We start from the raw sequence: 15,312 nt of genomic DNA, 5'->3' as shown, positions 1-15,312 counted from the left end.
GTGCTTTTCTGGTTAATCATTTGTTCTGCTCAGTTACGTAAGTTGTTTGTTCTTCATTAACACTGAAATACATTTGCAGTGTACCAAGTGTGCAGTTCTAACCAGAAAGAGCTTTTTAATAAGCAACTATTTGTCGGTTAAAATGTCACTGTATTACATAAAGTTACAGCAGCTGTGATGGAGCATGTGTGAGGATTGTAACCAGAGGTCTTGCTGAGGATGCCAAAAGGTGACTCTGAGAGGGCATGAAGACAATAACAAGCAGAAGCAAGCACAATCCCAGGGCAAGGGGCGCAGGTACCGCTACCTTCCAGCTGGAGTTCACACCTGGGATCCCAGGTGTGCACCAGCACCATCCTGTAATCCAGCACGAGGCTCGATCCTGCCTAAATCCATCTTTAAATGTATTTTCGAGTAAACTGGCTCATTTTAAAGCCCGGGAGGGGAAGGCAAGAAAAGAAAGGGGGTCAGTGTAACACTGGACCCCGAGGACTTGCTTTACTTCAGACTTCCCTTGCTTTCACACCCTCCGCATGCACCCTTTGGTAGATCGATGGGGCGAGACTTCTCCCGCCGCTGCTCGCCTCCCCCGGCCAGAGACCACCGCCGGAACCCCCGCCCTCCCCACCAGCTGCCGGAGTCAGGCCACACGCCTGGCACGGGGGCTGGGAGGGGCCCGCCGTGGCTGCCGGGGGACGCCGTTCTCCAGCGTTGCCGCCGCGGGTCCCACGCCGACCTCGCGCACGCCCTGGTCAAAGCAAAGCCACCGGCCCGGACCGAGCGCGCCCCATTCGCCCGCTCAGCACCGCCCCGTAGAGCCCCTGATTGGTGGCCGGTGCCCGCCAGCTGCGGTGCGCACGCCCATCAGCACGCCCATTGTGGCGTGTCCCGCCGACGCCACCGGGGGCGGGCAGGCTGGCGGGAGGACGCATGTGCAGAAAGGGCACCTCCGGGAGGCGGAGAGCCCTCCCGCTCGCTAGGAGGCGCTGTGGGTGGGATCGGCGCCCAGCAGCCGGAACGCACGAGTCAGCCCCAGCCCGGGACCCGGTCCTGGTCCCGCTGTGCCAGGAGCTGCTGCCTTCCTCCGCCTTGCGCGAGCCGCGTGAAGCCCCAGCCGCCGCCCCCGCCCGCAGGCCCTCCGCGGCTGAGCGCCCGGCGCCATGCCCAAGAATAAAGGTGAGGCGCGCTACTCTCCGCTGGGCCTCCTGCGGCCGCCCGGCCCTTCGCCGTAGCGACGAGGCCGGGTCCTGGCGCGGCCGCGCTGGGGAGGCCCGCGGAGGCTCCCCGGCCCGCCACCGTCGCTTCTCACGTGGGAGCCGCCGCGGCCCGGTGCCCGCGGGCGGGGCGGGGAGGGGGCGGAGGAGCCCGCCCGCCAGGCACCGCGTGTTGCCGTACCGGCGAGTCCCTGCGGCCGGTTCTCCCGGCAACGCTCAGGCGTGGGTCCCGGTCTGGCCCCGGTCGGGCGCGGCCCAGCGGTGTGTCGGAGGCCTCTGGGGCCTGGGCGGCCGGGAGTGGAGGCCGCGGCGGGTCCTGGCTGTCACGGGCGGCCGCCGAGGAAGCGGGCGGGTGTGCTGTGTGTGTGCGCCTCCGTGCTCTCGCTAGACACGGCGGCTTCTCCCTTCTCCCCAGCCCGCTGCCTGAAGGGAACGAAAAAGTGAGAGGAAGGGAACAGCAGCTTTTTAATTGAGGAAGGGGTGGCGAGGAGAGTATGAGCTGCTGTTATGTGTCTTCACGAAGAGCATCTAATCCTGTTGCCACGTGTGTGCCTTTAAAAAGGGCATCTTCACTTGGAGCATAAGTCCTCCCCTGAGTATTTCAGCATTACAGCAACCCCTCAAGTTACATGCAACGGGTCGTCCCACCATTATTTGTGAGGTGTTTGGTTGCAACAGTCACAAAAACTGAAAATGGTGGTCTTGTGCAGATCCCTGTTGAAGGCTACTGTCATTCCAGCGAAGCCAGGACATCTTAAGTAGTGGAGGCTCTCATCGTTCAATTGCTATGTTACCATTCAGTTAAAAATTTGGAGCAAAAGTGTTAAAAGCAAGCAATAAATCTACATCTGGATAGGATACTTAGAACAGTCAAGTAAAGAACAAGCATGGAAAACCTTATAAGTGTGATTATTTCATTCACTGTATTCAGAGATAGTAACACGTGCTTCTTTTCCCTTCACCCCTTTTAATTTAGGCAAAGGAGGTAAAAATAGGCGACGAGGTAAGAATGAGAATGAATCGGAAAAAAGAGAACTGGTGTTCAAGGAGGATGGGCAAGGTGAGTCTTTAACTATAGTACGACAGTGCTGTTACTTTCATCAGACTGTAAGTGACGTACACTGATACACAAAAAGACATCTAGGTGTCTGAGAAATACAGAGTTATTGTGCTATAAAGAGGCGTTCGTACTGGCATTGTATTTGAATTCTAAATGACATACTTGAGTGTAGGAGGAAGACATTAGGTAAAGGGAAATTTTTAAATAGCTTCTCTGCTTAAGAATGATGTTTGTCTTTCCTTGACCTTATTGTGATGCCATGTGTAATACAGTGTGTACATAAAAATTCCCTAGAAGTCCCTTGAGTAGCTCAGTGTGAGGGTCAGTAAGCACCTGGCTTGGGTGATGTAGTTCAGTGCTGCCAGTAATTGTCTGTGAGACGCACAGTCCCACTTTCTGTTCTATACCAACTGGAACCATTTCTTGGATCTTGTGATTAGCTCTCTGAAGTCCCTGCCCTGGCAGAACAGTTCATCTCACTGTTTTTCTTCTGTCCCCTGATGTTTGGTTGAATTGGCTCTGCTTGTGACATGTAACAATTTTAAACCAGGAGCACTAGGTCAGGTCCTTTACGTGGATGTTGTTGAGTAAGCCACAAGAGTGTTCAGCTGGAGGGTGATGAGTAGGATTCCCTTCTCCACTGCCTTGTGGTGACAGTGAGATTACCTCCCTTTTGGCTTACCCTGGCTTGTGTGTCATGCTCTTGTGGTTGCTCACGTATACTCAAGGGCTTGCATAGTGACCAATTAATGAGTTGGTTTGTTCGAAATACAAGAAAAGTACTGATTTAAATCACTGTAAAAGAAGTGACCTCTGAACTTATTCTTTTTTAAGCTCTTTCTGTTATTCTGTGACAGTTAAAATCAAAAAAGGAGTTGATTTTGATGCAGCTGGAAAACATAAAATCCTTTTCATCTCCCAAGCAAAGACTAATTAATGAAACATTACTCTCAGTTATTCATAGTCTCACGTGTGGCTTGTTGGACTATCTAACTTGTGCTAAGGAAAGATTTTAGAATACTGAAATACAGCTCCAACTAACTGAGAAATTACTTTTTTCCTGGCAAGTATGGACAGTCAGATAATGGTATAATTCTTACTAGCTTTATAATAATAATAATGTTATAATTCTTACTAGCTTTATTATTTTCAGTTAAATGGTAATACATTACACTGCAGACTTTAATAGTATGTGGAGTGTTTCAGTAGGGATTTCTGGAACTTGATGAGGGAAAGACATTAAATACAAGGTAAGAGACTGAGGGTGGGTGTTGGAGAAAAGTTTCATAGCTCTCAGCTGACGCCTGGTCCTTGCCTTTCAGACAGTATCTGGGAACAGCAGAACGTGTCCTTTCAAGAGCAGCATTTTTCCCCACAGAGCCTCTGCAGGAGGCAGAGTATCAGTATACAGGATGTGCCGCTTTCTTCTCTTCCCTCAGTGACACCTAAGATTTTGTCACTTAGCACAGGTGCTAAGTGTCATAAAGTTTCAAACTGTGTGTTACTTGACAGTTCCAAAAACTATCTGTAGTAAGCATTTCAGAGGGAGCAAGAGCATGGATACAACTAAGAATGAACGATGTTTGAAAGTGTCAACAGTGATAAGAAAAGTGGTACATTCAGCAGCCTGTGTGGCTGATGAAAGCTCCTGTCGGTTGTCCATGTTTGATAAAATGTTACAGCAAATTTTGGTTACAGTAGCAAAAGTTATCGGTTGTTTCATAAAGCTGCTGTATTTGTTTAGAAGTTTTGCTGTGTGGCGCTTAGTTCAAGGTGGGCTTGGTAACAGGTGGACTCAATCATCTTGAAGGTCTCTTCCAACCTAAATGATTCTGTAATTCAATGATTCTGTATGTTACCATCTCTTTCAGAATATGCACAGGTGATCAAGATGTTAGGCAATGGAAGACTGGAGGCATTATGTTTTGATGGTGTGAAGAGGTTATGTCATATTAGAGGGAAGCTAAGAAAAAAGGTAACTCTGAAGCATTGCAATAGAAAACAGTGGCATTATGCATGATACGTAATTATAAAAATTTACACATTACAAAATAGGTCATTACAAAAGTTAACATTTCTACTGTATTTAATATCTTAGACTTATTTTTTGATAGTAAACTAGCTTGTTCTTGTATTGATAATACACTTGTTTGTATTGCCAGCACAGAAATTGGCTTTGGCTTTTGCGTGAAGCTGGCAGTTGAAGGGCTGCCTTTGGATGTGTGTATTTTAGGGGAGATGCTTTTTTTTGTCTGCTTGTGAAATGCCATTTTTTTACATTCTTGAAAGTTATGTGTATATGGATAATTAAAAAGATCCCTAATTGTAGGTGGGGAACCTGATGACTGTTTGGAAAGTCAGCATGTTTTGTCTGGGACTAGATCAGTACTTACTTACCAGGAGAACTTCTATTAATGTGAAGATTGACACCTATCATAGGAAAATGAAAGTGTAAGAGGGTTGTCTGAAGCCACCACTTTTGTATGCTGTTTCCCAAAACCAGTAAGAATCAGGGATGGATAGATTTGCTTGGCTTGATCCGGGGAGGAACTGAATAATTATCATCATCTCACCAGGTGACTATCTGAGAATAATTCAATAAGGGTGGTTTGGGAAGGTTTCTTTGCAGCTTCCCACAGGCATCTCAGATACTATCGTTTCATTGTTGACTTCATCTGTTCCCGAAGTACTTTCCTGCAAAGCTGATCTGCAGTGGTGTTTACCGTCCAGGAGGTCAGGTGTACATGTTTGTATCTTAACCTTGCCATCTGTGGATGCATATCTTAACCTTGCCATCTGACAAGGTTGCCCTTGTCAGATGTTACAGCTTTCTGTCCTCTGCTCGTGTATGTACCGTATAGAGGAGTTCCTCTCAGTCTGTTCCCAATAAAACAGATGTTCACTGTGTTCATTCTGGATTGTTCCACCTGTTTGGTTTGGAGACCAGTGAATCTTGGTATCAGAGTGAGCCCTGCTAGCTGCTGCAATGCACTGCAGTAAACTGTTGAAGGTAGTAGAGAATGTGCATAGATAAATGCTGAGTGCTGCAGAACTGTTTTCTTGCTGCAGAAAGCATCACTTATCTAGTTCTCAAGTCTAAAATAAAGGAAGTCTCAACTGAAATATATTTAATCTCAAAAAAAAAAAAAGCTGATGTGAGATAGAACTATCACTATTAGCATGTCCTGTTTTGCAGGTTTCTGGCTTTGGTTTGACTGATTAGCGTAGTCAGTTACTAGAAACAACTCCATTCATTTTCCTCTGCTCTTCACTGTGTGTGTCCCTCACCCCTTTCATCTGGTTTTTCTTGCACTTTTTGCCCCTGTGGAGCTCAATTCACAGACTGGTGGCCTCATGGGTTATTTCTGTTCTCTCAGAACATGTTGGCTCGGAACTCATCAAATAAAGTTGTTTTACCTTACTAATAGCTACATATAATGTGAAATAATGTATTTGTGAGTATTTATGACCTTGGTTTTGCTGTTAAAATATGAAATTGGGCATCTTCATTTTACTGGTTATAAAGTGAAATGTTGGCTGTACTGAAATTTTTCATGTGTCTCAGTAAACTTAAGTATGCAGTTTGACTCTTGTGTTATACCACAGAAGTTGAGTTCCTGCAGTATAACATACGTTTTTTCTCTTTCAGGTTTGGATAAATACATCTGATATTATATTGGTTGGCTTAAGAGACTACCAGGTAAAAATACAGTGTAATTTGCCAATGAAGAATATCTTAAAAACAGCTCTTTTAATGCTAAATAGCATCAGATATCATGAGGAAATCCCCATCTAACTTTCTTTTAATTCGTATTCGGTTATGATAAATTATTACTTTTAGTTTCCTCGTATTACAGAAAGATTGTCATGAGTAGATGAGAAATCCTGGTTCAACTTGTTCTTCTAAATTGCACCTTGAGTCTTTGTGAATGAAGGTGCTTACTGGCATCACACTGGCATCACTGACTTCTTCTTGTCAGGCATAGCTGTTTGATGCTTGGATCCTGTGACATAAGGAGGATTGAGCCAAGCACCAATTATTTTATTGTGATAATCAGAATTTTTGGTAGTCAGAATTTTGGAGCCTTGATGTTTAGGCTTTTACCTTAGGAGGCCAATTTATCAGTGATCAGTTTCTACTTAAATTTCAAAAAACAGAGTAGCGTAATTTTGCCTAATATAAAGGTTAATAGAAAACAGTTGTCAATTTTTTATTAGGTAAATGCTTTTTCACAAATGTTAGTGTTATGTCATCAGTTATTTGAAGATAGATTCAATTTCTGAAACATGTATTGGAGTTGTAAACCATCTAGGATACTGTTATTTGCTGTGTACATTAAACTACTTGAACCTAGGAAGTTTTAACTTTCTGACAGACCACCAGACACCTCACTATGTGTGTTCTCTGAAGAAAGATTAATTTCAAAGGCATTAAACGACTTCTTAAATTACTTAATATAGGAGAAAATTAAGTTATCACCCCAACGAAATTAAAATATTCTACAAATGAGCAATTTCTGCTTCACATTTAGAGAAACTGAAGGGGAAGGAGGAACAAGATATTCTCATGTAAATAATAGAGGTGTGGTTCTTCCGAAAATAAGTTAGGTGTTAGTAGTCTGCTGAGGTTAATAGGGAGTTTTTTTTCCTTCATAGATGACTAATACATTCTAATAAATTCTTATATAGGATAACAAGGCTGATGTTATTCTAAAGTACAATGCAGATGAAGCTAGAAGTCTGAAAGCATATGGGGAGCTTCCAGAACATGGTAAGAATCTTTTCTGTTCAAATGGGAAGTTCGTAGTGGACAAGAATGTTCAATTTGTCTCTACTTGGTGTGAGTGCACTCCTTTAACTTCTCCAAATCCCATTTTAGCTAAAATCAATGAAACAGACACATTTGGTCCTGGAGATGATGATGAAATCCAGTTTGATGATATTGGAGATGATGATGAAGATATTGATGACGTAAGTAGTAAATATATATTTTGTGTCACCTTTGGCAATAAGCTCTTTTTTCTTGGTTTCGAACAAGTAAAATAGTACATGGTTGTTCAGAATAGCTCACCTTCTCAGGGACTGCTTCAGAAAGTGGTGTGGACATTTGCCTGCCAGCTTTCTGTTATCTATACTACAATCATCTTCTAGTTGACCGCTAAGGAAATAGTATGCTTAGTGTCATACTATTAAAACATACCTGGAGAGAGGCTTCTCATTACCCATAGGACGTCAAAGAGAAAATCAGTGTCATTTGTCCCCAAAGACCTAGAGTTACATAGCAGTGTCCATTCAAATGACCATGTGTGTGTGCACACAAAGGGTTGCAGTTACACAAGTTGTTCATACATGAATGTGGCTGGGTATGTTCATACATTCAGTTCCTTAAAGGGTCAGAAAGATGTCTCAAGCAGCAGGCACAGTGATTGGTGGGTCAGCTCCTGTGCCACATAGGGCAGCTCAGTCATAAATTGCTGATGCAAGCTGTGCGGGACACCAACTGCAGGTTATATAGGTGTCCTGGCAAACTGAATGAACACTTAGGGGTTTTACCTTTCTGCTTCCTCTGTACTTTAACAGCCTCACTAATTAATTGTAACTACAGAAGTCATTGAGGGATTTATATTCTTAAAAACCAAAGCTTTTGTTTCCATTTTTGTTTACATAAAAATTGTAAAATGCTGCATCTTGGGTAGTTACTAAAGTTTAACCATAATCCTGATTGTCACCATCGGCTGTGTTTCTGCTTGTCACCAAGACTATGCACACTCCTACACTGTAGTAGTAATACTGTTGTAATTCAAATCATACAGCAAATTGCAGAATTAGAATGTGCTGTGAAGGGTTTTCTAAGATGATGCACTTTATTTTGCAGTTGACACTGTGTAGGGTCAACTGGCTGAGAGGTTAAGTAGTAGTGTACTGAGCCAGTGAGTTAACTTAATTGGATAGACTGTTCTAAGTATATTATTATGTTTAATTCTTCATCTTTTTAGTCCTCTCTGAGTTAGCAATATGACTAATCCTCTTTAAGTGCTAATATTTTGACTTTCTGAGGTTCTCAGTGTATTATGCATTAGAGCAGATATTTTTAAAATATCAGAATCTTGATGAATTTTTCTTCAGCCTTTTGAAAATTTCACTTTGGACCTGTCAGTGGTTCAGCTGACTGGAGATTTAGCTTACTGAAGCTAGAAACACTTCCTAGTACTGCATGCTTTTAATAATGAAGTATTGTAAGATGTCAAAGTGATAAGTAGCTGTAGCAATATTGAAGTAATAAAATTTGCAAACTAATGGATCTTTGTCTGAGATAATGTATTTGAGTTTTTAAGCTTCTGTCAGCTATCCAATATACTATTAGTATCATGCTTTAAGAAAGGAAAAGATGCCACGAGATAAAATGTGAATAACCTTTCTGAGGATCATTCTAGTCTACCTAGAATGAAGTGTAGCTTCCAAGGTCAGAGTTAACGTGAAAGACTTGGTGGAGTCTTTCCTGTGTTGTTTATGTCAGAAGAACGGTTAAAAAAACATTCATTCTGCCACCAAATTAATTTGACAGTCACTACTTAGGGAGATTACCCTTAAACTCAGGTTTGGTTGCTGTTTTGAGAATCATGAGCTAATTTATGTGCACTCTTGATGCATAGTTATGTTGGCAGAATTACTCGACTGTGTAACTATAGTAACAGTTGTGGTGAGGTCGTAAGAGGAGAGTAATTGTTCACATGTGAAGAAAACAGGATATGAGCTGAGGCAAAAGCAGTACTATACTGCCTTCAACAAGTCTCCTGTTGAACTGTAAAAATAACTTTAAAGAAAGAGCTACCTGATGAAAAAATGCATGTGAATTAAATACATGGTGTGGTGTTTTTGCTTTTCAGATCTAATTTGGAACAGAGGTTTACATTCCGACTTTTTTCCTCCACGGATTATTCTACATTGATATTTCGATTTTTTTTTTTGGGGGTGGAGTCCCTTTCTTTTAAGAAGACTGAAAATTCTCAGTAAAGAGTGTAGTTTGTTACATCAGAAGGGTTTATTTTCAGTGTTTGTTTAAAGTATTTATATTTCTTTAGAAATGGATAATGCTGGATTATCACAAAGGTTCAATGAAATGCCACAAATATTTTGTCTCTTCACCAATTAGAGCTTTTATCTCTGGATGTAAGTGAGATGCAGTGACATGGGCTGTAAAAGACTGCATTTTTGCCTCTTCCTTTTTCATCACTACAATTCCATTTAAATTTCCAGTATTTTGAAATAAAAATTGTTTACCCTGTAATTATCATGAATTTTGATTAAATGGAAATGCCCAATTCAGATTAGTATCAAATCATACTATGCAGTGTCTGACCTTATACCCCTTGCCTTGATGTTATCTTTAAGAAGATTTTGATAATATAAAAGGAAGGCAGAGATGTGCATTTAAATACATAATGCATGATCAATCTGCTTTTCACGTCTAGTAGCATGCTGCTATTTTTATACTGATTTTGATAATTAAAAACACTCATTATTTCAAAGATGTAAATTCGCCACAGTGGAGGGGTGGGGGAGAAGTAAAGATAAAAAATAAGCAGCATCTCAAATTTGCAGTTGTTGAAAACTGTCTTGTTTGGTGTAGTTGCAAGTCAAGCTGCAGTTGCAGACGGTGAACACTGGGCGGCACCCTACTGAACAGGGATACGTTGATCCAAAACATCAGCAGTTGGGTTTGTACTGGAAAATACATTAAAAAGTTTTTCCCCAAAGCGAATGCTTAACATTCTTGATATGTTAAACATGTAGAATATTTTTACATTATAGAAAAGGTTACGTTAAGACTAGAGTTTTATTTTAATCTCGAATTCCATACATTGTAAGATACAATAGTAAAGCTTATGTGAACTTCAAATTAACAGTAAAAATGAAAAATCAAATTTGTGTCAAACGCAGGAAAAGAGACTTTTCAACCAGAATAAACCCCTGAAATAAACTAATGGAAAGGTTCTTCTCCACCTTCAGACAGGAGGAGTCAGTTCAGACGCTGAATAAAGACTAACGTCATCATGCAAATATTATTTTGTGGTAGCCTTAGTTTCTTTGTCTTCAATTATGTATTTAACAACCCTGAAAGCAGGTTAATGGAAAACTTCCTTTTGTGCCATAAAAATCTGATTTTTGACACTTGTATTCATAAACAGTCTTTTTGGTATGATGTAAAGTGACTACCCCAATAGATAAAACCAAAATGGCTTTAAATACGGAGTGGCCTCATTGCTTTACATGGTTTTTGATGACAAGTTCTATGCTACAGCTGAACTTCCAGAGCTTTTGTGAAAATGTCTTCTCTTTTACTTTTTTATGTCATGATAATGTCTATTTTTCTTACATGGATCTGGTATCTTATTTGAGGGATAACATTTTCTTAGTATTAAGTTATTTTGCCAAATGGTTCACGGGTTTTAAACATTTGTGGTAAAAACTTGCTAAACATTGGGAAAAGATACTACCAATACAGCATTCTTAACTCCATTGATCTTAAAGTACATGAACTTACTGTTTTTGTGTGCCTTTAAGGTTCAGTTGTGAAGCAATATAGGTGCTGCAGTGTTTCAGAATCAGGTTTTCTGCTTTCCTCAACCTATTAAGCAGACTAGGAACAGCTCTGAAAATGGTTAAAAGTTCTTAAACCTGATCTTGAGGTCCAACTTATTTCACTGTACTGGAGTTCTTCAGTATAGCAGAGACTTCAGCTGTGGGACAAAGATGAAACTGTTCCTGGCAAAATTGCTTATGTTTGCCTTCAGGTTCCTTCCAGTCTTCATTGCTCTTGGCTTGTGTCTGGCTCAGCCTAAACTCTGTAGGGTTTTTAAGGAAATTTCCTATTTAACTATGGATTTCTTATCAATGCTCTGGTGGAACACTGTCTGGTTTCTACTTACAAGCTAGGCAACGTTACCTCCCCCAATACACTTCCTCATTTTGTTTTTCTGTCCCCTGCTAAAGCTTCTTCTGTAGCCCAGTCTGAGCAGCTTTATATCGTCCCTTCTTGCTTCTCTTTTCTTTGTGGAGGGGAAAACAACTTGTACAAGTAGCTCTCTTCCCGGCATCTCCACATGATGAACAGTGGAAGAACAGAAGCTGTCAGGTAGAGCCTTGCAAGATTGCTGTCTGTGAAGCCATGGAATGTGCTCCATCTGTAACAGTGTTTTCTAGTTAAATTTTTAGTAATTCTCATTTAATTTTGAGAAGTGCTGCTGCCTTTTCACCTGTAGCGTGAAATTGGAAGTAGGGATTCAAAAATTAATTCCCTGCAGCTGAAGTATAAACTTTTTGTTCTCTGTTTCCCACTTTGAGGTCTTCCCTCTGATTAAAACTTTGAAACATGATTTTTGTTCATTGTTCCAAATCTTCTTTGCCTCTTTACAATGGGGCAGGTGTGCATTTGATTTGACAGCCCCACTGCTTTTCCACCCTAATCCTTAGCAGATACAGTCTAGACACACTAACTGAAAAAAAAAAAAAGTATATTGTTAAAAGCAAAACAAAACCCTCTCCTTATGCAAGAGCATGAGGAGGAGCCAGTAACCCATCATTATTGAGCTCTGTGCCATGTACTTGTTATTACTGATAGGTTTTATCATACGACTGCACTGTTTGTGCTAGTATGGGTATATGTGGTACTGTGTGCTAGTGCCATGCATATATATGATCATATTGGTTTGCATGGCAAGGATTTGGTAGCAGGGGCTAAGGGAGTGGCTTCTGTGAGAAGCTTCCCCAGTGTCCAATACAGCCAGTGCCAGCCAGCTCCCAGATGGACCTGCTGCTGGCCAAGGCTGAGCCCATCAGTGATGGCAGCATGTCTGTGGTAACATTTAAGAAGGGGAAAAAGTTACTGCACAACAGCAACCGCAGCTGGAGAGAGGAGTGAGAGACTATGAAGGCAACAGCCCTGCAGACTCCAAGGGCACTGCAGAAGCAGGGGAGGAGGTGCTTCAGACGCTGGAGCCTGTGATGCAGACCATGGTGAGGCAGGCTGTTCCCCTGCAGCCCATGGAGGTCCATGGTGGAGCAGATCTCCACCTGCAGCACATGGAGGATCCCATGCTGGAGCAGGGGGTTGCCAAAGGAGGCTGTCATCCCATGGGAAGCCTGCACTGGAGCAGGCTCCTGGCAAGACCTGTGGTCCTACGGAGAGAGGAGCCCACACTGGAGCAGGTTTGCTGGAGGACTTGTGACCCCATGGAAGGGACCCACGCTGGAGCAGTCTGCTTCTGAAGGACTGCACCCCATGGAATGGAGCCCCACTGGAGCAGTCTGTTCCTGAAGGACTGCACCCCATGGAAGAGACCCACACTGGAGCAGTTCACGAAGAACTGTGACCTGTAGGAAGGACTCATGTTGGAGAAGTTAGTGGAGGACTGTTTCCCATGGGAGGGACCCCACGGTGGAGCAGGGAAGAGTGTGAGGAGTCCTCCCCTGAGGAAAAGGGGGCAACAGAGACGTGTGATGAACTGACCACAAGCCTCATCCCCTGCACCTCAGGAGGTGAGGAGGTAGAGAATTTGGGAGTAAAGTTGAGCCTGGAAAAGAGGGTGGGGTGGTGAGAAGGTGTTTTATGTTCTGGTTTTATTTCTCATTATCCCACTCTGATTTGATTGGCAATAAATTGAACTGATTTCCCCAATCTGAGCTGTTTTGCCCATGACAGTAACTGGTGAGTGATTTCCCTGTCCTTATCTAAACCCATGAGCCTTTTGTTAAATTTTCCCTCATCCAGCTGAGGAGGGGAGTGATAGAGTGGCTTCAGTGAGCCCTGGTGTCAGCCAGGGTCAGTTCACCACAGTGATACATGCTATACATAGATATGGTACCATGTGTATATACACGCACATTTACATTAGTATACATAGTGTGTAGTATACAACCTGGTAGAGATTAGAGTGCCACAATGCTTGCTCTGTAATCTGAGTGATGTTCACAATGAAAGTGAGCTGGTGACCAAGGGTGGCAGTTTGCTCAGTGTGGTGCCCGACTGTACTGACCAGGTTCTTCTGTGATGATCAGCTGGGACTCACTGCATGTAAACTAGTGCCAGGACTGCCGCTCCCTGCAGCCCCCGGTGAGAAGGTAAGTCCTGTTTCAGGTGAGTTGGGGTATTGACTGTTTCTGCTGTTGAGCAAGCTCCACTCTAAGCCATAATTATTTGCTGTTACTGAACACAAGTATGGGACTTGAATACCTGTGTCACCTGAGTTACTAGAGGACTCAAGCCTAGCTCTTCCTCCATGAAGAGGAAAAGCTAGGACACATATGGACACTATGCTGTCCTATAGGCAGTTCGACCACTTCATAGGAGTGAGCACTTAAAAGAAGTGCAGCCTTTTGGAAGACACATGGAAAGAGGAAAATCTCATCTGAAATAATCTTGAGTGCAGCTTTATTTGTCCCTGTAAACCTGAGGCCTGTTGCTGGCTTCGTGGAGGTACCTGTTGGCAGTGCTTTCTAATTGTGGTACAAACCCATGAATCTTCAGATTTTATTTCTCATGCCATGTATGCCTGTCTCTTTGGAGAAGAGGCCATCAGGAAGCACGCCTTTCATGCCAAGCAAGAGCTGGAGTTCCTATTGATTAATTCCAGTTGCTTGTGCTATATCTTGCTCATCAAATTTAATGCCAAAGATCAACTTTGTGATTATAAAATACAACTTCAACCAAATAGAGAAGCTGAAAACAGTGAGTAGCTTCATGTAGTAATTCCATCTAGGAAGTAGATACTAGTGGCAGGGTACCACTGGAAGTGCCTAAAGACTTGCTTCTTTCAGGTGCTTGTTTGCTCCTTGGCCATACTTGGGATCCAGAAATTTTAATTACCCTAATTATGTTTCCAGACTTTTCTTTAGATGCTTAGTGGGGCAAAAATACATAAAAAGAATACATAGGTGAGACTCTGTTGTCTGTCTTATGAGTTGCTTTTTCTTCATGTTTTCATAATGTGCTTAAGCAGAAGCTGAAAGAGGCCTGGTAACAGTGAAAGGCTCTGTTACTGCACCACACCTAACACTAAATTCTTTTTTGAAGTACTCTCAGTGTATTCTGTAGGCACTTATTCTTCTCTCTTACAAAAGCTGGGAGCTCATGTTTGTGTGTTTAGGCTGTGATAATTTAGGAGTGTCTTCTGCGGTCACCAGCATCTGGATTCCTTAATCAGCCCTACTTTATGGTTAAATTAATGAGTTTTATTCCCAATTGAGGAAGAGCATCAGAAAAATGCCTTTGCGTGCTTGGCCTCTGGAGGGTGCAGACAAGCAAAAAAACAAACCATCCTCGGCAGATGAGAGCAAGCAGATTGCTTCTAACTTGTAGGTAAAAAGAGTTCTAACTTGTAGGTAAAAAGAGTTCTAACTTGTAGGTAAAAAGAGTTCTAACTTGTAGGTAAAAAGAGTTCTAAAGAACAAGCTGACCCAGGCATGTAAGTACAGGCTGAGGTCCAAGCCTGTCACTGACGGGAACACTTGATGGATACTGCTGGTTCCATCTATAGTAAATATAGCTAAGAGCAGCAGATATACACCCAGACTCACATGGGTTATATACATCCCACTATCAGTGGTCCATTCTGTCAGAGAGGATTCAGCTTTGTGGCAGTCTTCAAGACAGTGACAGGACTCTGCAGTTACTCTTATTTAGTCTCTGGGCTTAGAGAGGAAAGTCAAGTACTGCGAAGTGCTTGAGGAAACAGCTTGTGACTTACAAGGTTTTAAAACTAATTGGAGCAGACAGTGGGGGAGTGGGGAAAGATGCATTAAGGAGGTTTCTGAGGAGAATTTTACCCTTGCTGCCTGACTCAAGTGAAAGATCTCCCTGCTCATGACTGGAACTGGAGATATATATAGAAGCTACGGTGGTTAAAGCTGTGGCTGTGGAGGCTTGCTGAGAAGCCCAAAACCCTGAGAAGATGTGGAAGACCTTGCCTTCTTCTGAACCTAATGGACAGTGACTGTCCCAGTTTGCCTTGTCAAATTGCTCTGGAATAGGTCTGGGAT

At 42.6% G+C, this 15,312-nt stretch overlaps 1 protein-coding gene across 1 annotated transcript; it reads left to right on the top strand.

Moving 5' to 3' along the window:
- Positions 1–952: 952 nt before the first annotated feature.
- On the top strand, positions 953–10,521 carry EIF1AX (eukaryotic translation initiation factor 1A X-linked). The gene is made up of 7 exons (XM_061453246.1): positions 953–1,176; positions 2,191–2,274; positions 4,146–4,249; positions 5,924–5,974; positions 6,964–7,045; positions 7,154–7,245; positions 9,162–10,521. Exons 1-7 carry the CDS (start codon positions 1,161–1,163, stop codon positions 9,165–9,167), a joined length of 435 nt encoding a protein of 144 aa, XP_061309230.1. The 5' UTR covers positions 953–1,160; the 3' UTR covers positions 9,168–10,521.
- Positions 10,522–15,312: the final 4,791 nt, after the last annotated feature.

Source organism: Pezoporus flaviventris, unplaced genomic scaffold (genome assembly GCF_033815535.1).
Source record: "Pezoporus flaviventris isolate CSIRO_AGI_PZ_B2104156 unplaced genomic scaffold, CSIRO_AGI_Pfla_v1 ptg000015l, whole genome shotgun sequence".
In the NCBI taxonomy this organism is placed as follows: Eukaryota; Metazoa; Chordata; class Aves; order Psittaciformes; family Psittacidae; genus Pezoporus; species Pezoporus flaviventris.
The sequence above is the reverse complement of the archived record's forward strand: the minus strand, read 5'-3'. Positions and strand labels throughout refer to the sequence as shown.

What these genes read in the sequence shown, in the direction of transcription:
- EIF1AX (XM_061453246.1), top strand. An exon ending in TTGGCTTAAGAGACTACCAG is followed by an intron (nt 5,975 to 6,963) that starts GTAAAAATACAG and finishes ATTCTTATATAG; the next exon opens with GATAACAAGGCTGATGTTAT. An exon ending in TGGGGAGCTTCCAGAACATG is followed by an intron (nt 7,046 to 7,153) that starts GTAAGAATCTTT and finishes ATCCCATTTTAG; the next exon opens with CTAAAATCAATGAAACAGAC.